Consider the following 22,876-nt stretch of genomic DNA (forward strand, 5'->3'; position numbering starts at 1 on the left):
TTCCGTCACGAGCTGCGGTCGACAGGATGAACGCCGCCGTCTCATCTCGCGGCGGCCAATCAGCCTCGTAATCACTGAGCTCTCCCGAACGCTTCGTCTCCCGAACGCCGCTGACTCGAGCCGCCTTTCCTGATACCAAGCGTCGACGCGATTTATACGACTTGACGCGACTCGACCCGTCCACCTCAAAGAGGCTAACATTTTAAGAGCGTAAATCCTTTATCGAACGAACGATCTTACCTAATTGCGACGGACTCGTTCGATAATGGAAACTTTTCAATTATCCATAGGTGCCTCAACGATGAAACCTTCGTACCTTTACTCGGACATGATTTTCTTTGAATTTTATCACGGATTTATTTTTCCTTCCAAGGATAGCTATCAATTAACCAACCGTACGTACATGCGTTACTCGGATATACGACGATATTCGTAAAGGAGCGAGCTTCCTCCTCGTACTCGGAATGTCATACGATCTTTAAGAGGAAGACGACAATTAACTCACCGCGCCCCTATATTTATCGGTCTCTTCGTTGTGGGTGTTTAGACCGCAACTATCGGTTGTATACCATGTTACCTTTGTTATACTGACGGCTACTCGTGTGACAAGAGGTGTAGTTCGAAAGCGGAAAAAACGACAGAAAGAAGAAAGTGGAAGAAGGCCGTCAAAGTGTGCGATTTACGATACATTTGACGATGGATTTAGGGGAAAAACGGCGACATGCATACTTCTACACGGTAGGATACATGGACATTAAGAAGCACAGGTGAAAGGATATTGAAATAGAATCACGCCCTCGAGACAGATCGTACTACGTTCCATCTAGGGATTCTTTCACGGTACGGAGGTAGTACTCGTACGTGCCGGCCAGCTCTCCGAGCTCGACTTTTCTCTCTCTCTCTCTCTCTCTCTCTCTCTCTCTCTCACGATCGCGTTCTTCCATGGCATCGCATGATTCGCTTTGCTTAGCACCTATCGCTACGTTCCATCCTTTGCATATCATGTTGCATGCACGCACACACCCCGGCTACGTGTGTATTATATGAATACGTATGGCCGTTAGAAAAGGATCATTCGTCAAATTATTGTCCCCTATTATTTCTCATACCGAGCATAATGATGAAAACAAATGAGAAAAAGTAGAAGAAATTGGTAAAAGTTGGATTTTCATCGTCGAGTCATCTTTTATTATCCTTCGACGTATTCTTCAGGTGGAACGGAAGCTGCGAACCGCTGCAGATTCGAGGATACCTCGAGTAATTTGAATCGGAGGATACGCGTAGGTACCTACCATCGGTACGGTGCAGATGTGCATCGAGATACGCATTTACTTGCGGTTGAACGCAGTGGTCGCTACAAATTCTCCTTCAATTTGTGATGTTACAGATGAAGATCTCGTGTTACCCCTTGTACCCCATCTTGCTCGTCTTTCGTCTTTCACGGAAGGCTCGGAGATACGTCTTCTCTCTTCATTCTTCTTCCATAGATAATCTCATTGCCGCGCGATAAGATTCTTCTTATTCTTCTTTGTCTCGAGACTCTTATTTAATTTCAATAGACGTACGTTCGCCGAGATATCGAAAGTAAAAGAAACGAATGGAAGAAAAGGAATTGGAACAGGGGAATTGGATTGATCGAATCGGACGAACCGTGTCCCGAGTATTTCAATATGCCAGTGTGTTCGTTTAACAGGTACCTCTGCGTGAACGTGTTAACCGTGTATATATTTGGGCATAGACACGCGGCTATTGGCGCGGAACTGCCGTCGTCGCGTCGCGTGCGCACTCGAGAAACGAGTAGGAAGAATCGTCGCAAGTGCTCGTCGGTTCGTTTTCAGAACTGTTAAGAAGGGATTAATGACAAATCGTTTAGGACGCATCCTTCGCGCGAACCTAAAGGTGTAAAGTTACTCGAGCCGACTCTCCTCTATAGCAGATAAGAGGATCGTTTAGCTAAGCCGCTCCTTCTTGCCGTTGGTTCTCCTCGTAGCATCGCGACGCCCGCATACGCGAGCGAGAGCGGGAGCGCGAGCACGTGGTATCCGAATGAAATCAGTGGTGAGCTTATGCGAAATAAATATTAGGGGTAGACGATCCGTCCGGATAAGACGGAGGAAGGAAGAAAGGGAAGAACGACGGGGAGCGAGCTCGGAGGAGTCGAGTGAGAGCGACCGAGCGAGAGAGAGAGAGAGAGAGAGAGAGAGAGAGAGAGAGGCCCTTAGGTCGTGCCCGCGAGAGATACAAATGATATCAAGTCGAAAACCTGCTCCGAGCCACCTTGCCTTCTAGTTATAAGCGGCGCGCATGCTTCGTATGCGGTCTCCACGCGGAGGTGCTATGGTACGAGCATTCTCGCTCGTAAAAGGAAATGATACTTTGACGAAGGATAGGATGAATCTAGTCGCGGGGGAGTCGAGTTTGTCTTCCCTCTTTGATTTTTATCTCTTCGATGTGGACGGATTTAAGTTAATGGAATGAACGAAGATGCCTACTTCTAAACGTCTGCCTATGTCCCGTCGTCTATTATACATTCCCTTTCTGGTTTCTATTCTCTTTCAAAGACGGAAGTAGCGATGGAAGCTTTCCCGCGTCAATCCGATTCGACGCGAAATATTGCCTGCGGACAAATAATGGATATATTGCTTCGAAATAATAGATTACCGAGTACAACCGACGGTAATTCCTTTCGCGGTTATACCAGCTAGCTACTACGTACAGTTTGCTCGGCACATTAGCCGATTCGTACTTAATTTATTTCTCTCTCTCTCTCTCTCTCTCTCTCTATATATATATATATATATATATATATATATATATATATATATGTATATATATATATATATATTCGTCTTCCTTTTAGAAGCGCGATACCTGCCCGCTTATCTTGCCTAACCAACTAATACCAAATAATCGTTTGTCCGTGGAAACTCTTGTGATTTGATCCAAAGTATTCGGATTGTTAGAGTACACGCTCGCGCGCGCGCAAATCTGGACCCCACGCTGATCCGGCATCAGAATTTTTTTGCCCCGTCCAAGGGAAGGCTATGCCGCGCCGTACCGCGCGGCGCACAACGGTAATGATGGATTCGAACGAGCATCCACCTACTAAGATCAAACCACTGAAAGTTCTTTAAAGTTTTCTTTTTCCCCGTATTATTTTTTCAATCCTATCAAAGAGTTGACTCGCCATTTTTGTAATGGTTAAACTTGGGCTCTTGCAAAATTAAGAATAAAAAAAGCAAAAAGAAAAAGAAAAAAAGAAAGAAAAATCTAAATCTAACTACTGGGAGGCTCGCACAAACTGTAAATGGTTCCACTTTATGAAATTCCATTTTATGGTATCTCGACGGAGCCGAGGTCTTCGATCTGATGCTACGAGCCGAAGCAACAGGTGTGACGCTTTAGCCTTGACGTCACAACCTTTGGAAGCTGCGGTAATACGTTCCTTGCTGGGATAAATCTTTCCAAGATCCATCTTTTATTCGCTTTGCTTCTAACATATCTTCTTTTATATTACGTACAACGTATGTTGGCATTAGTTGTGTGCGCGCATTTCAAATACGTAAGAATACGTCGAACGATGTAACGAATGGTCGTTGATGATGCTCGGAAAGAAACGATTATTAGCTAAAATCGATTATTTATGACAACTTTATTATCATAATATCAGTGAAGATTTGAATGAATTTGCGAGATATCGGGAACCCATCGCTATGACCACGGCTGGGGATCGTTTAAACGGCAGACAAACCACTCACGCGGTGCAGCGGACCGCGAAATCGACGCTCACATATGAACTGGGAACGAAGAATTCTCTCTCTTTCTCTCTCTCTCCCTCCTTTCTTCTCTTTTCACTTCTTTATCTCGTCGTTTAAAGGAAGAAAGAGAGAGAGAGAGAGAGAGAGAGAGAGAGAGGGAGAGAGAGAGGGAGAGGGAGAGCGATCTTTCTCCGGCTTCCTTTTCTTTCCGCCACTTTCGTAAGCAGTTTCTTGCGTTTCTCGCGCGTCTCCTTAGCACTCGGCGCTCATCTTCCAAGGCGTAATTCTTAGTCGTCAAGGTCGAGGACTAAAGTAAATTCCTTGCCCTTAGAACGCGTCGCGTTCGTAGTTCGTACCTGATCAGGAAAATAGAAGCCCGAGGATAGAGAGATAAGCAGTGCGCCTTCGAATTAACCCTCGATGGTTCTGCCCCGAACAGAAGGGATCGGTGAGTAAAAGAAGGAAAAAGAGAAGGAAAAAGAGGAAGAAGAAGAAGAAGAAATGAAAGGAGAAACAATAAGAGACGGGAGACAAAGAGAGGAGATCTTAATGTATGCCTACCGAGAGAAACTATAAAAATCAATACCTCAAATTACTGTAGGCAGTACTTAATTTTCTTGAAGCAAGCGCAGACCAGCCACGGAGACTACTAGTAGCACTCCTCTCTCTCTCTCTCTCTCTCTCTCTCTCTCTCTCTCTCTTTTTCTCTCTCTCTCTCTCTCTCTCTCTCTCGCTCGCTCTCGGCTCCCCGCTTTCCTCTGCCTACCCTCTCTCGTTACGAAACTCTTCCATCGGTATGGAATCGACCAACGAGACGAATTTCGCCTCTGCATTCACGTGCATTTACTTCCACCGGGTCCTGCAATTACCCGCTGGAAGCATTTATAAATTTTAAAGGGGAAAAGTCCGGGATTAAAAACGCTCGACGGACCTCGAGCTCCACTACTTTTTTTTATCCCCCTTCTTCTTTCTTCTTCTGTGTGTATTTTTTTCCTCCTTTTTTTTTTCTTTTTTTCTCCTTATTTTTTGTATTTTTTATTTTTCCTTGTAATTTCAACTCACTGTAATTCCTTTCGGCTATGAGGTAAACAACGGTACTGACGGAAGTCGTGACGGAATTATTTAAAAAGCGACAGAAAGGAAGGGGCTTTCCGTCGACCTTCGTAAACTATTATCGCGAGACCCGTAGACCGGTAATTAAGATACTCCCAGCACCTCCACTATACTTTTTCCTTTTAGGAGAAAGCTTTTCTCGTCTATGAATTGCACGATAACGAAGAAAGGTCGTCGCTCCGCGAACCGATCTAAGCTGCGTACCAAGCCGCGACTATTTTCTCTTCGTTGCTTCTCAAAAAGAGATTTAATAATTTTCGTCGTTTCGATTATTGTGCCTCACGAGAGAAGAAAATATTATCCTCCTGTTTTTTCCTCGCTCGACTATCCTCGATGTGACCTCGACTTTACGCTCGCGAAAGTGCTATGGAACGTTCGATCGATCGAATCGATGCTCTCCTCCTTCGATACTTATGCCCATTTTTACGTCGCGCCGTCGTCGTCGTCGTCGTCGTCGTCGTCGTCGTCGTCGTCGTCGTCGTGTGAAACGTAATATTTAACGTACGACTTTCGCGACTCGACACCTTAATGCTAATTAATTACACCGATGAAAAAGAAAATGAGATCTCGTATGCCTTTACCCTCCGGCAGCAAGCAAGATTACGACTCGACTCCGGCGGAAGGGTTGTAGCCTCGACGCTTGATTTTATTGCCCAACCCCCTCTTAATCCCCTCCCTCCCTCCGTCTATCGGTCTCTCTCTCTCTCTCTCTCTCTCTCTCTCTCTCTCTCCCGCTGTGCGTTCATTCCCTGTCTGGAGAATCCCCTCCACTCTCTTCTCCCCCTTTCCTTTTCGCCGTGGCGATCTCAACCACCGGCAGTAGAAAAGTTTTCTCTTGGTATCCGGTTATGTCCTGCGTTTTATATGTGTTTAAGGTCAACTGACCCGCGCAAGTATCGCCGAGAGGGAAAGGTCCTTCCTTTAGGTTACTGCTAGGTCAACGCCGCTTGACCCTGAACTTTTTCGCATCACCACGAACTCTTTCATTGTTTCCGTTCTACGAGAGACGTATACATCGATGCATCGACCTTTTATCAAATTCCCTAAAGTTAAGAGATCCTCCATAAGGGTAGAACCTTCCATAAGGGTAATTAGAATAAATGAAAATATCCCCGACGTACGTATGTACCTACCTATAGCCCAGAGACTTTGATACAAGACGAGCAAACGAGCCTCGCTCTTTAATGAGTTTCCTTGATCAAGGCTACGTCAAGCGCACATAGAGGCGCCCTATTGTTGGACAAGACAAGTTTCTTCCCGATGTAATCCCAATGGTAACTCGTGCGACTCCGCGGACCGTAAAAGCGGTCCTTTTCAAATTGCAATCCTTTTCGAGCTTCGACTTTGCCGATTAATATCGGCGAATCAAGGATGATATCTTTTGGTACCGTTTGATTCGAGTCGTCGAAATTTTTTACTACCTCTAAGACTTTTTCCACTGCCTCTCTCTCTCTCTCTCTCTCTCTCTCTCTCTCTCTCTCTCTTATACACAATGGCATAATAAAAGTACTTACGCGCTATTTTAGCCATTCGGATTTGGGTCCGGGTTTCCACCGAGATGGATAGATTGCAGAATAACAGGAGGATGGGAGACGAGAGTAGGAGACGAGGGTAGGTGACGAGGGTCGAGACGATGGTCTCAAGAGAAAAGAGAGAAGAAGGAGGAGGAAGCGTGTCGGCCTGGCCGGCTGATAAATTGATAGTGGACGCGCGGCACGCGTCTTCCACGGGACAACCAATGTAGAACCTTGCTTTGTTTTTTTTGTTTTTTTTTTTTTTTTTTATTATCTTCCTGATTCATCCGCACAAACTAAAAATCGCTATGTCGCCGTCGCCGGCGTTATTAGCGTTTGCAGTTTTTTCTCAATCAACGGTCGAAACCGTTGTGAGCGTGTAAAACGCTTTGGTTCGATCCGACCCAAGTGGGATAAATAGTCGCGAAAAGATAAGTCAACCACAAACGAGGGACACGAGTTCCGTTTTAATCAGCACGAATCCAAGTTTATTAAAATTCCTGAGAAATTTTCATGGTTGAATGAAGACGGTGGCGACTGCGATGGACCGAGTAAGCTCGAACGGCGCAAGTAATGGCGAAAAAGGGGAACGAGTTTCATTCATTTCGATAGGCGAGAGGAGAGGAGAGAATATGGGAGGCGATCCCTCGCCGTCGGATAGAATATTGGCAAAACTAAAAACGTTAATTTATTCGATGGTAGTACGATGGAAGGCACGGTAGGCAGCGCGCGCGCGCGTTTCACCCCATCTAGAAGAGGACGAACTAGACTACGAAGGACGAAGTAGAAGACGAAAAGAAGAAGGAAAGGACGATGAGGATATAAGAAGGAGTAACGGAAAAGAGAGGAAGAAGTAAAGGAAGAAAGGGAGCGGGAGGGAGTCGCCCTCTCTTGAGCTTGAACGGGCGAGCCTCGAGGAAAAGGGGTCCTTCGGGGGTGGTAGCCTCTTCGAAGGGATAGACGAGTCAAACGAAAGCCGCCGGCAGTTTTTCCAACGGTGGCCGAACTCTTGAGTTTCGCAAGTTTTTTCTCTGATTTTTCTAATTAATTATCGGTATTGATTGGCTCTCGATTTGACTCCAGAACTCCTTTAGCCATGGACCAGACGAAGCGGGGAGAGATGGAAAATGGCTGCCCGGTGTGGAATAGCGAGCTTGAAATAAAAAAGAAGGGAGACGAATCCCGAGCGAATTATCCGTCTTCGATCTACCTCCAGTCGTGATTAAAGAGTGGTTTTATTTTAACGAATAAAACCGAGATTTGAATATCCAACCGACGGGCGATTATACCTACACGTTTGCTCCTGCACCAAGAATGCTAGGTCACAAAGCAAATTAAGTCGGCAGCATTTATTCCTTTGGTGCGTTTTATATATTCCTTTTTATCCTCGATCCCTACCCTCTTCTCATAATTACTTCCACAATTCTATAGCGTTATGAAAGCGTTCAAATGCCGATCGAGTTTAGTCTCATTTTCCATTCGCACCGACATCATTATACCCCAAACGGACTCCCATCCTAGCACGCGTCCATTTACGATAATAAATTTCGCATAGAACAAAAATAGAATTGGAATAGAAGACTTTGCGCTTCGACTCGGTCACTCTTTCCCTCAGTTTTTCTTTTTTTTCTTTTTTTTTTTTTTTTTTTTTTTTTTTTTTCACCAAAAAGACGGGTTGCGTAAGGAGGAAAGAAAGGACGAGAGCCTGTCTTCCGTAACGCCTCTCTCTCTCTCTTTCTCTCTCTCTCTCTCTCCCATCGAGTTCGAGCGAGTGGCTGAATCAAGGGTGAAGCGCGCGCTAGTCATAGGAACGAGAATGTGATCGAAGCACACGAAGGGGAAACGACTTGTGGTCGCGTGTCTCGAGATAGAGTATGGTCGTTTGGTCGTTCGGTCGGTCGGTCGGTCGGTCGGTCGGTCGGTCGGTCGGTCGGTCGGTCGGTCGGTCGATCGGTCGGTCGGTCGGTCGTGCCATCTAATCGTAGCGTCTAACCGCTTCTCTCTCATCGCCACCCACCTTAAAGCTCCGTTTCAAAGGGTAAGTCGACTTGGCGAACGCGAGCTTTCTTCGAAGGAGTAACGAAGGAAAGCTCTCGCGTTTTCTTACTTCCGTCGCTTAGATCGACGTTACTACACGTCTATGTGTTGCAGGTAGGTGCGTGTGGAATAGTAAAGTTAGGCGCTCGCGCAACCCATAGAAACGTCTCTCTACCGGGATAAGAAAGACAAAGAGGAGGCGGCGCGCCAACGGAGTTACAAGCATCGCTCGCATCCTCCCCTCGTTCCTTTTTATCAACGCGCCTGGCAGTTCCTTTATTTCGAGCGCGTCTTTCGATCGCGACTTCGCCTTTATCAGCTATGTTCGTGGTGTTTCGTTCTATGTCCCGCTGCGCCTTTCGTCGCGTATCTTGAAAAATAAGTCGATCCTACTTTCGGTACTCGTATCCACCGTAGTCCATTCAGGAATCGAAGACCTAGGAGTAATTTTATTCCAAGGATTATTCGATTCGAGATTCGTGTTCCTACTTATATATCCGGACGACGAGAGATAGAGGGTGGTATGCATCGCAGATAGATCTCAGGTAGATAAATGTATGATCGATAATATATAATGTTTATCGGTAAGCGAGAAAGACCCTTCGAAGAATGACACCCGTTAAATGATGTAGCTAGAGCCGTAGCAAGGGCTGTGGTAGAAGTACCGTGGGAGGAGAATATCGTGTAGTAGGAGTCTCTCTATCGGACAAGGCACGTAAGGAACTCGGATACAGGCGGGCGAGTGTACGCTCACGTACGCTCACGTACGATCTAGCACGTAGACGCGTACTCGTCCACGCGCGCTCGACTCGAAACGCATACTCTCCTCGGCAAAATCTCACGACGAATACACACATGTGCGAGAAGCACAATAATTACTATGGATAGTAAGGAACGGTTCCCCGCGGGGTAGCTTGGCCGGCAATCGATACGCACACACGCGCGTTCTCGTCGTAAACGTGAAACGCGAGCACGCACACGCGATCGCTCTCGCACACCATTGCAAGGTTTACATAAGTGAAGTTCCTTGGCCACCACCACCATCACCACCACCACCACTACCACCACCCTCGGTCGGCACCTCTTATATAGTCCCCCCTTTACCCGCCGTTCTATCGCGGCCGCGCACAACCTCCTACTCTCTTCCTCCTGCTTTCTGCCCAAGCGTTTCTAATTTGCATTCCCCTCCGTTGGCACTCCTCGCCAGCGACGATCTCAGTCCTCCGCCGTTCACCCTCCCGCGCACGTCCACCCTCTGTTCTCGTCCTCCTCCTCCTCCTCCTCCTCCTCCTCCCCCTCCTCCCCCTCCTCCTCCTTACCCTACCCTAGCCGCTGCTTCTCCACTTGCCACGCCACCCACCCCAACGGCCAGCAAGTCCGTTGTCCGTCTTGCGAGATTTCACGCACACGCACACGCGTGCATCCTTCCCGTCCCGAAAAGCAGAGATGGCGGAGGTGGCAGGAGACAGAGACAAAGAGACCACCCTTAACTTTGGCCCACGGACGACGAGTAAGGACGGCTAGCCTGACGAGTAGGACGAAAGAAGAGAAACCTCGAGAGGAGCGACGAGGATGGGGCTCCTGGGCTGCCAAGGCAGTTAGCTCGGGGAACTAGCTCTACCTTCTTAATACCTTTCCGTCGGGTTCTATCCATACGTCCGTCCGTTCGTTCCTGCTTCTCTTCTCTACTTCCCTCGTTCGCTCCTTCCAAAGACGTTCGCTCTCTAGCCGGCCAACCCAGCTCTTCCTAACCGCTCTCGCCTTAGCTCCTTCACCGTCCTAACCCACCCACAGCACAGTTGTCTTCGCTCCCTTACCCCTTCGTTACATCCCTCGTTATCGTTAAAGCCGCCGGACCTTCCGAATCTCCGCGATGTCTTCGCGTGGTTCGGAATATTCATAAATATCTCTATATTTACGAACGTTTACCTCTAACATCTATATCTAGGAGATAAAGCGTAAATATAGATATTAGTTATAAAAATTCCTTAAAGGGGCTGGATCGACGACGAGCGAATAATACCGCGACCGAAAGCACGTGTCTTATTGCGAACGTCTTATTTCAAACGCGTTAGTACCTTGTACATACACTTGGCCCTATTCTATCATGAAAACTAAATGAAAACTAAATGAAGTCTCGATTAATAATGTATAATATTTAACGGCCGTGAAAGGAACTAATTGGACGTTATTAATATCTCGAAAACATCTAACGCTTTTATTTATTCCCATTAAAGGAATGCTAAATCTCTGTACAAAAGTAATCTCCCTCTTAAGGGAAATCGTTAAGCGATCTATGTATCTCTAGGTATCGAGACTGTAGTCTAACTTTCGAAACGCATTTCGTACAAATTTTTATTATCGTAGAAAATTATATATATTAAAGAAAAGTTGAAAATGTCCCCAATAGGTGTTACTTGCGCATTGATATATAACGTTATAACGTATACGATAATATGCGCAATTCACGACGGATTGCGTCGTTTCTTCTACGTTATGCTAAATCGTTGTTAAAATCGATCAAGAAAACAGAGTGCATCGGCGTCGAAAAGACGCATATCGTATCGGGGAAAAGAAATGTAAGGAGGACGAGGTGGAAAAGAAGAAGAGGAAGAAGAAAAAAAAGTCTTTTCCATTGATTAAAGCCGAACGTCGCACACGAGCGTAGTCGACGATACGACAGGCAATGCTTCGGCGAGGACAATGGCGGCAATGAAGATAAAGAAAGGGTCGGAGCAGGCATAATTCCGAGTACGTTAAGAGATTCGACCGACTGACGGATCTGTCAGGGATGGATGGCAGTAAGGGTTACGAGCATCGCTCATCAGTAGCGGCCATATTGCCTCCCGGTACCCCATCCCATACTGAGGAGTGCGAGCCCTGATAATTCCCCAACCCCTTCTGTATGTGTGTCTGTCTCTCTCTCTCTCTCTCTCTCTCTCTCTCTCTCTCTCTCTCTTTTTCTCTTTCCTTTTCTCTTTCTCTTTCTTATTCTCCCTCGGTCCATTCCTTTCCTTCTCGTAAAGCCGGTCTTCTCGCTCGCACTTCGTGCATCCCCTAACTCACCTCCTCCGCTTTTTCCTCCTCCTCCTCCTCCTCTTACCCTGTGTCTTAGTCTTACTGCTTTCTTCTCCTTTTCTCCCTTCTTCCAGCAACGCTTCTTCTTCTTATTTGAACCCCCAGCGCGCAGTGCCCGGGCTGCTTAATGAGAACCTCCACCTCCTCGTACCGCCACTACCACCACCATCGCCACCAACGCCGCCGCCGCCGCCGCCGCCGCCACCACCACCACCACCACCACCATCACCACCACCACCACCATCACCACCACCACCACCACCTTAGACGACGCCGTTCACTCTCTTCTCCTTCGTATCACCCCCGCAAACCCTTGAGTATCCTCGCGACGACCCCTCTCGCGCTTTCCTTGCTTGCCTGCCTGCCTGCCTGCCTGCCTGCCTGCCTGCCTGCTTGCCTGCCTGCCTGCCTGCCTGCCTGCCTGCCTGCCTGCCTGCCTGCCTGCCCGTTCTCTAACTGTTCCCTCTCTCTCTCTCTCTCTCTTTCTCTCTCTCTCTCTCTCTCTCTCTCCCTCTCTCTGTCTTACTCGTTCGAAGCAGTAACGCGGGGTTCAACTCCCGACGTCGAGCTACGACCCCTACACGCGCGGCCAAGCTGCCACACACGCGAGACGTTTTAGACTTTTAATATTGATTACGCTGGAAGATGAACGCTTCGTCTTTCCTGGGGTAGAAATCTTGAAATTCGGCTAAACTCCTTCGATTCTGACCGTCGCATCGAAAGTTTTACTCTTCGATCCTTTCGATTTATCCAAAATTAGAGATAATAACCAAGATCGGGCTTATTTACTTCGGTATTGTTATTGAATGAGAAAAGAGTATTTATTTTGTTCGAATGGATGACGCATACGTCAACTTCGCGACAACTAAATAAAAGGGATTAAAGCGAGATAACCGAGTTTCCTCTTTCAAATTTTATTAATCTTTACTCTTTTTAGAATTATATCGCGTTAAAGGGCTTTTGCGGGTAGTTGAACCACCAATCAGGGCTTCGATCTTATTCATATATTTTGACCATTGATTTGATCAGAAAGAAAGGGCGAATTGGGTCACATGTAAATGAAAGTTATATATCTTCGAGCACCCCACGAGTTTGATTCTTTTTATATGGTATCCCCCACGAATACACTTTCGCCGCACGAAAGAGTATTCGGACGATCGTTACTCGCGTAAAACGATTATTTCGACGAATTTATACCTATGTGCATCGCGACGACCGTAAACTTTCTTTAACAACGTCTCATTGCCAAAACAAGAAGTAGACGTACAAAAGTCCAAACTTTTTGATATATCCTTTTTTCCTGGGCTCTCTCCCCGTTACAAAGCTATTATCTGAAAATAGACTAACGAAATCTCTGCTCATTACGCATTTACCGTGCTTGGTCTTTAATGGGTTAATGCACTGGCACATTCTGTTACGATCGATTTTCTATATAGAGTTATAACGATTCGCTTCATCGTTATTCGACGAATTTACTTGCTTACAAAATGTCTGTACTAAGAAAAACATCGTTGTACGTAAAACTTTGGGAGAATGATTTAAAAGCTTAGTCCATCCGATCGGAATGTTTCAGGATCGGTTGGACGTGGCACAAAAGAAATTGTGCATTTGCAGAATATTTTTAAGAAGGAATTTTTAACGATTGAAAGCGTAATTGTTGAAGCGTTAATAACGAATAAGGGAATTGGATCGAGACGTATCCCAGTAAGTCTGACTCTTGTCGAATACACTTGAAAAAGCGAGTCTAATGTCTAACGTTTTTTGGCGAGAATAGGAGGATCGAAAGTAAGAGAAAGGCAACATGGTAAGAAAGGGAAGTAGAGGGGGGGGGTAGGTTAGTCGAGCTTAAAGGGCGTCAGAAAAGAAAGAAGGAGAGTGAATGAGCGAGCGGATGGGAGAAAGAAAGAAAGAAAGAAAGAAAGAAAGAAAGAAAGAAAGAGAGTAAACGAAGGAAGAAGGTGGAGAAGGTGGGAGAGGAGGATGGGGCGAAGGGAAAGTGTGGAGAAGAAGAAGGGAGCGCGAGAGGGCGGTGGGTCGTTATTTTTGTGCCTGCTTCGTCTTTAATTTCTCCCCTCCCCTCGGCAGGCGCGGATGGCCGCGGCGCGAAAGAGCCAAGCAGAGCCGAGCCGCGCGGCTGGATGGTTGGATGGTCGGGTGGGTGGCTGGATGGTGGTGTGCGCGGTTGTCTTAGTTCGTATGCATATCTCAGTGGCTCACATATTGATTCAGGGCGTCATTACGCGTCTTAGCTCGGCCCACTCCCACTACCGCCTGCCTGCCTGCCTAAACCACCCCCGAGAGCTCCTCCACCTCCGGCAGCCTCCCGCGTGGTGGTTCGGACCACCGAGCAACTATCCACCCCGCGCGCAAACCTTTGCTACCCTTAGCTTGGAAGAATCTTCTTGCGGACCGCTCCTCTTCCCCTTCTTCTCCTCTACGACCCTCTCTCTCTCTCTCTCTCTCTCTCCCCCTTAAGGAATAAGACACGCGAGCTTCTCTTCTCTTCTCTTCTCTTCTCTTCTCTTCTCTTCTCTTCTCTTCTTTTTCCTTTCCTTTCCTTTCCTTTTCGCTGTTGGATTCGAGGCCACCCAGAGTCTATCTAAGCTAGTGAGCTAGTCGCGGCTTCCAGGCACCCTCCTCGACTCACGTGCGGCTGCACATGAGCTACATATATAACTTTCCTTCGGACCTTCCTTTCTTTTCAAAGTCCATACAGAGTCGAGAGAAAGTTATTTAAGAAGATCAATTTACCTATCCTGCATCTTGTCATCATAGGTTCGGCAAGTCTTCGAGTTCGAGTCGAAAAAAAACTTTGATCGTTAGAAGCTCAATTTATTTGATTATCTCGCTGCGAAGTAATCGTCGAGCATATGTATATATATATATATATATATATATATATATGTGTGTATATGTATATGTATATATATATATGTATATATGCATACATATATACACACTATACGCGTTTTAAAATTAAAACCAATGACACTCGAAAAAGTTTTCTTTTTCTTCCAACTTACGAGCAAAAGGAACACACCATGCCTGTTTATCGAGCTTCCGATATAAAACAACGAGTAAGACAAAAGAGGATTATGTCTCATAATTGTTACAATCTGCTTGCTCCGCTAACGTAATGACAATAGAAATTAAATAAGAAGAAAAGGAATTTATTTGGAATATGTCGGGGGTGGCGCGAAATCACTTTTGGCTCACGTTATTTACCACCTTGTATCGTCTATGTTCTTTTTGCTTTTTCTTTATAACATCTACGCATTCTCGCAATATCTATGTTTCGTATTATTTACGTAGAATCTAAATAACATTTTGTCACATAATGCTCCCTATCACTTATTTTGTGGCCCTTATCGCTTATTTTGTTAAAAACGCGTTCAACGGTGTGCGATTTAAACAGGTATTCTCTTCTTTACGTTTCATGTTTCTAAGATAAATTATACACCTACAGTGCCATCTTACGATCGATCATCCAAAACCAATAGACAATATCTCTCAGATAATTTTATCGAGAGTCCAGGCCATAACTAGAGTATCCTAGTGTGTAAGCGTTATGATGAAAAGTTCATTGAAAGATTACGACACGGGACAGTAATAAGTCATTTATTCCCCAAAGAAATATAAAAGAAATATGTTAGTTTCGCTGAAATTACTGCATTACCAAGCAGCGTTCTATTTTATCGGCAAATTGTTAAAGACAATAACGTTTACCAACGATCGGTACCGTTTATCGTCCGATCGGGTAACCACCTTTCTCCGATACAATTTTAGGACTGACTGACTATTAGGAATTAGTCATGAAATAAATTCTAACGGAATATATTTTTAAAGAAATATATATTTCATAATTACTTATCACATATAAGTAAGCAATTATTTTGAGTAATAGAAAAGTATGTAAATATATCTTCTATTGTGTTTTATCGTTTAACCATAAACATAATAAAAAGATTTGTGGGATGGCTCATTAAGACAATAATGATTATACAACGTATTAAAAATAATAAATAATAATAAATGGATATAACGGCCTCAAATATATAAGCCGTTTATTATTGGATTATATAGATAGAGAATATGCAATCTTTGGACTAACCTAAGAATGTCGATATAGCTTTGACGTCGTCTCCTTGAAACACGCGGGAATAGAATTTTATTTATTTGGCAAAAAATTTAATATTATTATATTTTACTTATAACCATTGAACGGTAAGATACGTAATCTCTACGGATATTTCCATTCCGTTCATATCTTCAAATTAAATACCATACCCAAAAATTGTTCGTAATGAATTGTGATGATGCCGTCGAAATCGGTATCTAATTGCCGAAAGGCTGCAGTTAAAGTCTGTAAAAAGATGATGATAAAATCGCATTGATCTCGTTATTGAACTTATCCAAATCGAATTGATAAAATGTCATGTTTGAATAAATGTGTAACTCTTACGTGTAAGACGACGCAGCACTGTATAAAATCATCAAAGTATATAGTACCTCTGCCTGCTCTGTCGTATTTACGTATAAGATTATTAATCGTTTGATCCGACAAACGATATCCAAAGTGCGTAAGGGCAATCTTTAATTCATTGTGATCTATGTTACCGCTGTTATCGCGGTCAAACGATTTAAAGCAATTTTGCCAATCTGTGACATATTTCCAAAGAGCACCGAATTCCTCGAAGCTGACCGTTCCTGTTTGATTTTTATCGAACATACCTGAAGAAGTAGGACCATTTTTGTCAATGTCAAACATACCTGTGTCAACAGAACAAATGAAAAGCTATAACGCTCTTATGACAAAGGATCATGCAAAGAGACGACAATTATTAAAACATTGCGTCAGATTGTACTGTGAGGGAACTCTCAAATTACGTTTTACTACTATGCTTGAGAGAGGAACTTTTTTTTCTTATGCACAAAATGTGAATAATTAGAAAAGAAAAAGTACGTGCCAGGAGGATACATCTAAGTCTACACTACTTGCATGATCGTTTGTAAATACGTGCGACTATAAGAAGCTCTCACCGATCATCAACCGGACGGTTTCTGGATTAAATGGAGTCCAGGTACCGTTCGAGAGTGCCTGTTGCAATTCATCGGTAGTAATTGAACCAGAACCATCCTTGTCAACCCTGTAAATTAATTTGTTCGACCGTTGAACCGAAAGATACGTCAAATTGATACTTATCTATCACGAGGCAAAATTTCAAACAAATTTTCAACCTATAAAAATGAGACTTAATTATTTCTTAAAGAGTATCATTATTGTTATCGACAATGATATTATCGTTGCATACGTGTTAATATTTTATAATTACCTGTTAAAGACATCCCACAAAAATTCTCTACTGGGCATCGGCGATATGAAAGACATATCTGTCGTATTAGTTTACAAGCTTGTCAAAAAGAAGTTTATAATAACGAGTAATAATAATAATAGATCCTTAATCGCGAGATCTTAACGAGAAACGAGAGATAGTCGTCGACAATTTTATTCTCGTAGAGGATATTAAGAAAGAAATGAAATTCAACGAAAACGTTGAATTGTCGTCTACGTTGTTTCTCTCACGCACGCAATGTTACGGCAAGTTTTTATTTTCACACTTTTCTCTTTCCACGTCATTCATTTACCGATTACTCACTGGGCGTGCGTAACAATTATCCAATCGGGAGTATTTGACAAAAGTATATGTCTCTTGCGATTGGACGATTCTATTGCCTTGTTTTCTCACAGATGTGCGATATCTCTAGACGAAGATGTATGAATGACCATATCATTTTCAAATTTCCCATTATATATATATATATATATATATATATATATATATATATATATATATATATATATGTACTCGTTTAGTTCGATCTTCTTCGCCATTGCTGCTTACCCTTGATCCATTTGTTTATCGCACGTGATATCAATGAATCCCTTATAACAGTCAATATCACGAATAGCAGTGTCGTTAGGAAGGATAGAGACTCTTTATACGTACGAAACAATAAATTTTACAATTATTTATTAATACACTCTCTCGTAAAAAATCGCAATGAATTAACAAGTTTCCAGTTGCAGATTATTCCATTGAAAATCCATGCGCATGAATATTAGGGGACACTCATAACCTCAAAGCATTCCTTCAGTCAGCTTCCCGTTAATTTTCCTTAATGTCGTCGATTTTCCATGCACCGATTTTATACCTGAGCCAAATTAAAACTAAATCTTTGCCCATTTGTAGCCAACTCCAAAATGGTACTATCTTTGATCCTTCTATTTCTGTCCAATTTACTGCCACTTCGGTCACAGGGATATTAAAATGTTTTGCGATATAAAGCATTTCGACGTCGAATGCCCAACGTTCGACGTGTAAAGTTTGAAAAATCCTTCTTGCAGACTCTCTTGTTAGTAATTTGAAACCGCATTGCGTATCTCTAATACCTCTTACGCACAAGAGCCAAACTAAAAAATGAAATGCGTGCATCAGAAATAGTCGAAAGAAAGACCGTTTGGCGGTTTCCTCCTTCTCTAAGTGAGCTCTCGATCCACAAATTACGGCATGCGATAATGCTACCTCCTCTGGCTTAGACAAATAATCAACTGTAAGTTAGATTAAAAATAAAGTTTTAATGCTGCCAATGTCGATGTGAAAAAGAATTCTTTTTAATTAACTCTTTTCCTCTGGATTAGACGAGACACTTCTAAATGGAGATCCGACTTACGTCCCAATGTGTTCCTTAAACTGCCGTTTAACTTTTCTAAATCAGCGAATTTAGTAGCCCCGTCGGCATCTGCGAACAACAGCGCGCTACCTCTTGAGCTCAGCATACCCTGAGTAATGAAATGACGTTTTTGCGCTATACAAGTAATACAAGCTTATAAAATTATACGTGCTCGCTAAAAGGAACTACTTTATACTGACCAGCCTAACGGCACCACCCTTACCCCTATTTTTAACAAGAGCCAATACTCTGACAGTATCGTATTTCGAAGCATAACCTTGAGCAACTTCTACAGTTCTGTCTGTACTTCCGTCGCTAACTATTATTACCTCGTAACTATGGCCGGATCTTTTTAATTGTTCCAAATATTTTAAACATTCGTCTAACATCGGCGACACTAAAACAATACAAATAATATGCCAATTACTAATCATAATATCTCTTTAGAACCATTGTCGTGTTCAATATGAACAACCATGTCGTTGAATCATTCCTTATTATTACAAATATAAGTAATCTTTACGTCTTTCCTCCTCGTTGTAAGCAGGTACAATAACACTTAGATTTATGCTCCAGTCATCGTATAACGAAGGAAAATCTTGATACTCCTTCCTTTTGTGATCGAAAAAGACCTTTTCCTTTTCGTCTCGCCATAATTTTGGATAAGGTTGCGTTGTTATATGCAATATTATACAAAACTACGGCATATACGATACGATGTAATTTAAGGTTATTTAATTTGCTCATGTTTCTTATTTCCTAATTTTAATTGCATTAACAATTTGTAACGATTACAATGGACGAGGATTATAACCTCTAAACGTACCACGACGACGGCGAATGCGGCTATTAAGAAAATATATAAAAATAAGTTCTCAATTAATCCCATAGCAGCATCGAGGAATGACTAAAATCTACGATATTAAACTACGGAAAATAATATTATCGAATTAAACTGTCACTGTGGACGATCAAGTGCGAAAACTCTAGATAAGAGAACAGCCGATGATGATCGGCTGGTATATAAAAAGTTTTCCTTTATTTAACGACGTCTAGACATATCTAGACGGTAACCGGACCGAATCACAGTGCTAATGCCATGCTAACCAATCGCCGAGCAGCGACCAAATAAATATAACCTATTTCAAGCAGCCATTGGCTAGATATTATTTTCGAAATTTGTCCAAATATATAATGAAAATGTTTTCTTCGTTCTTACATATACATGATATCTATTGTTTGGGTCTCCTCACGTGGAGGTTCCTGCTTCTGAAGATTGCTTCGGAACTTTGGAATTTGGAACTTGATGTGTTTACATTTTGCGACGAGGCTCTACGCTCGACGTTTACTGTTTCATCGCTCAATGCTCTCTGTCGATTGGTCGGGCGAAAGCAAAACAGCGTGCAACAACGGCCTTGCGAATTTCTTATATATTTCTTTTCATCCGTCGGAATATTAGTTTAAAAGATTACGTAGTAATTGTTATCAGCAAATGAATAATCGCTAATCGTTTATAGATGAAAAATCTATAAAACTTTAGCAAAAAGATTTAGAGTATAATAATAATAATACACACACAACCGCCGGATTCGTAGCCGCGTATTTGCATCGTGGCGTAACAATGTTAAATAAAATCTGAGTGACGTAAAGGGAGAAACCGATACAAGAAAACCCCCACCACGATAGGATGAATGTACGTATATAAATAAAGTATATTATACAATATATGGTTAGCGTATATGGTCCTACGGTCCAATACGCTGGGTGCGTTCTCAGAGAAATGTTAAGCGCATTAGATCGTCACAATTTTCAAAGAAAATATCGTCCTAAAGAAAATCAAAGTGTCGAATTAATTAATTATTGACTGCGTTCATTGATCTTGTAAATATTTTCTTGTAAATACACGGTGCACAGTGCGAACTCTGAATATACACACACACGCACACATTATATATATATATATATATATATATATATATATAGATGCGTGTGTGTCAGTGAAGTAAACATGATTATATATAGTATATGAGACGGTTATGAGTTTGTAACACACACAGTCTGGAGGCTGCCACTCCCGTACGATATTATTTATAGAATTTCTTTGCGCTTTTTATCGATAAAGATAATAAAATGGAAGATATATTTCAATGGTGTCGCGAAGGAAATGCTATGCAAGTTCGCGTTTGGTTGGACGACACTGAACATGACATGAATCAAGGGTAAATATCTACTTCCATTTTTGGAAAAAAGCCTTCACCACTGTCGCAAGCCTCGCGTGCTTTCCATATGTAGTTTCGACCTTTTATCGCTAATTTCTCTGCTTCAACTTTTATTGTATTAACGCTTTCAATGGGATTCGTCGTGCGTGTGTGTGCGTGTACACACACAACAGACTGAGCACACACGCACACGTTGGCATCTCTAACAGTCGCCTATATTAAACGATAGATAGGAATTGTACGTGCGTATGGATATATTATATTATTCGCAATAAGAACAGTACTAGATTATATGATATGAATGATGATAATTAATTACCGCCAGTAGCTATTGCCATAAATATGATGATTCATCGTTCTATCTATAGCGATGACCATGGATTTAGCCCGCTTCACTGGTGCTGTAAAGAAGGCCACCTCAAATTGGCAGAGCTGCTAGTTAGTAGAGGAGCACGCATCAATGCTACTAACAGAGGAGACGACACGCCGCTTCACCTTGCCTCCGCTCATGGACATAAGGAAATCGTTCAGTTGGTAAAATAGATGGATTATAATAATAATGATAATAATAATAATAATAATAAAAATTCTTAAAAGGTAAAATAGTTGCGCAGAGGCAATAATATACATTTTAACAGCTGTTGCGAAATAAGGCGGATGTAAATGTTACCAACGAGCATGGAAATACCGCCCTTCATTATGCGTGCTTTTGGGGGGACCAAGCTGTCTCGGAAGAGTTAGTGGCTGCCGGTGCCTTGGTATCAATAGCTAATAAAGATGGCGATACTCCTCTTGATAAAGCCAGAGGACATTTGGCAAAGAGATTACACGGTAAGTTGTAATATATTGTATGTACCCTTGTAGTAAATTTCTATTTAAAATTCTCTTACCATTAGACATGGCGGTGGAGCACGGGCAAGATTTAAAAAAAATTCAATTTAAGGATCAAAGTTGGCTGGGATTAAAAACTAGGAGTAGTAAGATTAATTGTTGTTATTATTATAAGGACAGACGCAGAAAATTTTACTTTGAACGCTCATTTTACCTTTAGGAGATGCCACTCTATCCAGACACAAAGGTATCAACATGGCGGATCTTGCCTTGCATACCCATTTGGCGAGTACTCCGAGCGGAGAAACTTGGAGAGGACGTTGGCAAAATAACGATATCGTGGCAAAAATTTTAAATGTGCGCGAGTGTACAGCGCGTATATCCAGGGATTTCAATGAAGAGTTTCCTAAACTTCGAATATTTTCCCATCCAAACGTTCTTCCCGTTCTCGGATGTGTCAATCAGCCACCACAATTGGCGACTGTTTCACAATACATGGCCAGAGGAAGTTTGCATAGGCTTTTACATGGGGGTACTGGCGTCGTCGTTGACACGGCGCGTGCTCTTAGATTAGCTCTCGACGTGGCAAGAGCTATGGCCTTTCTTCATGGATTAGAAAGACAAAATAGATGCAGATTTCAGCTCAACAGCAAACACATTATGGTAAACGATAAATTATACAAATAAATGCCATTTACATTGGCATTTAAATCTACGCGCGCTTTTTCTAGATCGACGAAGATTTAACCGCTCGAGTTAATATGGCAGATTCGAAATTCTCTTTCCAAGAGGTTGGACGCATATATGAACCAGCGTGGATGTCTCCGGAAGCCCTTAGCAAAAGACCCTCTGATATCAATTTGGAAGCTAGCGATATGTGGAGCTTCGCTGTTCTTTTGTGGGAACTTGCTACGAGAGAAGTGCCCTTCGCCGATCTCTCACCCATGGAATGTGGAATGAAGGTGAATGGCTTAATATTATCTATTTATTCATAAATTGTTATATTAACGTGTATATATTTTTTGCAGATAGCGTTGGAAGAACTGCGCGTTAGCATACCACCGGGAATCTCGCCGCATCTTGCCAAATTAATAAGAATTTGCATGAACGAAGATCCAGGGAAACGTCCGTCGTTCGACATGGTCGTACCAATTCTTGATAAAATGAAACGTTAAATGATGATGAACATTAAACCTTCGAAAAATTATCATTTCTATCATGTCAAATCATTCCTGGTAAAAAAGCCTATGGAAAATTGAAGAATTTCACTCGCTATTCTTTAAAATACTTGCAATATTGTTTCGAATAATTACAAGGATATAACATATTTTATATTATTTTATAGAAATTAAAACGCTACGCGTGTCTCGAAAATGTACACTAATCTTAACTGTCCCTTTTGTATAATCGTATCGTTATCGAATATGATATACACACGTATGTGCCACACGCATGTAATTAAGATCTTTACGAACGTTGAGAAGACGATATTTAATTACTAACATCGATGATATTTTTCTAAAACAATATTATATTATTCAGTTCAAGTTTGTCCTACGCATTAAACGATTAAACAACGATTGAAAACTTTTCC

At 42.7% G+C, this 22,876-nt stretch overlaps 3 protein-coding genes across 5 annotated transcripts; 1 reads left to right on the forward strand and 2 right to left on the reverse strand.

The window, feature by feature from the left end:
• Positions 1 to 15,335: 15,335 nt before the first annotated feature.
• Positions 15,336 to 17,147, reverse strand: LOC124949345 (programmed cell death protein 6). Of its 2 annotated transcripts, none has more exons than XM_047494285.1 (4): positions 16,834 to 17,147; positions 16,541 to 16,647; positions 15,963 to 16,231; positions 15,336 to 15,863 (listed from the first exon to the last, which is right to left on the reverse strand). In XM_047494285.1, the coding sequence occupies exons 1-4, from the start codon at positions 16,887 to 16,889 to the stop codon at positions 15,762 to 15,764; spliced, it is 534 nt and encodes a 177-aa protein (XP_047350241.1). In that variant the 5' UTR covers positions 16,890 to 17,147; the 3' UTR covers positions 15,336 to 15,761. The 2 variants fall into 2 exon arrangements, with proteins under 2 accessions (XP_047350241.1, XP_047350240.1); XM_047494284.1 differs by having other exon boundaries at positions 15,963 to 16,270.
• Positions 17,148 to 17,515: 368 nt separating this feature from the next.
• LOC124949343 (dolichyl-phosphate beta-glucosyltransferase) lies at positions 17,516 to 20,150 on the reverse strand. 2 transcript variants are annotated; one of them, XM_047494280.1, is made up of 5 exons: positions 19,059 to 20,150; positions 18,756 to 18,930; positions 18,456 to 18,629; positions 18,233 to 18,367; positions 17,516 to 18,110 (listed from the first exon to the last, which is right to left on the reverse strand). In XM_047494280.1, the coding sequence occupies exons 1-5, from the start codon at positions 19,119 to 19,121 to the stop codon at positions 17,668 to 17,670; spliced, it is 990 nt and encodes a 329-aa protein (XP_047350236.1). In that variant the 5' UTR covers positions 19,122 to 20,150; the 3' UTR covers positions 17,516 to 17,667. The 2 variants fall into 2 exon arrangements, with proteins under 2 accessions (XP_047350236.1, XP_047350237.1); XM_047494281.1 differs by having other exon boundaries at positions 18,233 to 18,341; positions 18,433 to 18,629; positions 19,059 to 20,101.
• On the forward strand, positions 19,977 to 22,872 carry LOC124949339 (integrin-linked protein kinase homolog pat-4). The gene is made up of 7 exons (XM_047494266.1): positions 19,977 to 20,451; positions 20,820 to 20,985; positions 21,090 to 21,282; positions 21,348 to 21,428; positions 21,503 to 21,945; positions 22,014 to 22,244; positions 22,311 to 22,872. Exons 1-7 carry the CDS (start codon positions 20,363 to 20,365, stop codon positions 22,455 to 22,457), a joined length of 1,350 nt encoding a protein of 449 aa, XP_047350222.1. The 5' UTR covers positions 19,977 to 20,362; the 3' UTR covers positions 22,458 to 22,872.
• Positions 22,873 to 22,876: the final 4 nt, after the last annotated feature.

The sequence above is a fragment of the Vespa velutina genome, chromosome 5 (assembly GCF_912470025.1).
Source record: "Vespa velutina chromosome 5, iVesVel2.1, whole genome shotgun sequence".
Classification (NCBI taxonomy): domain Eukaryota; kingdom Metazoa; phylum Arthropoda; class Insecta; order Hymenoptera; family Vespidae; genus Vespa; species Vespa velutina.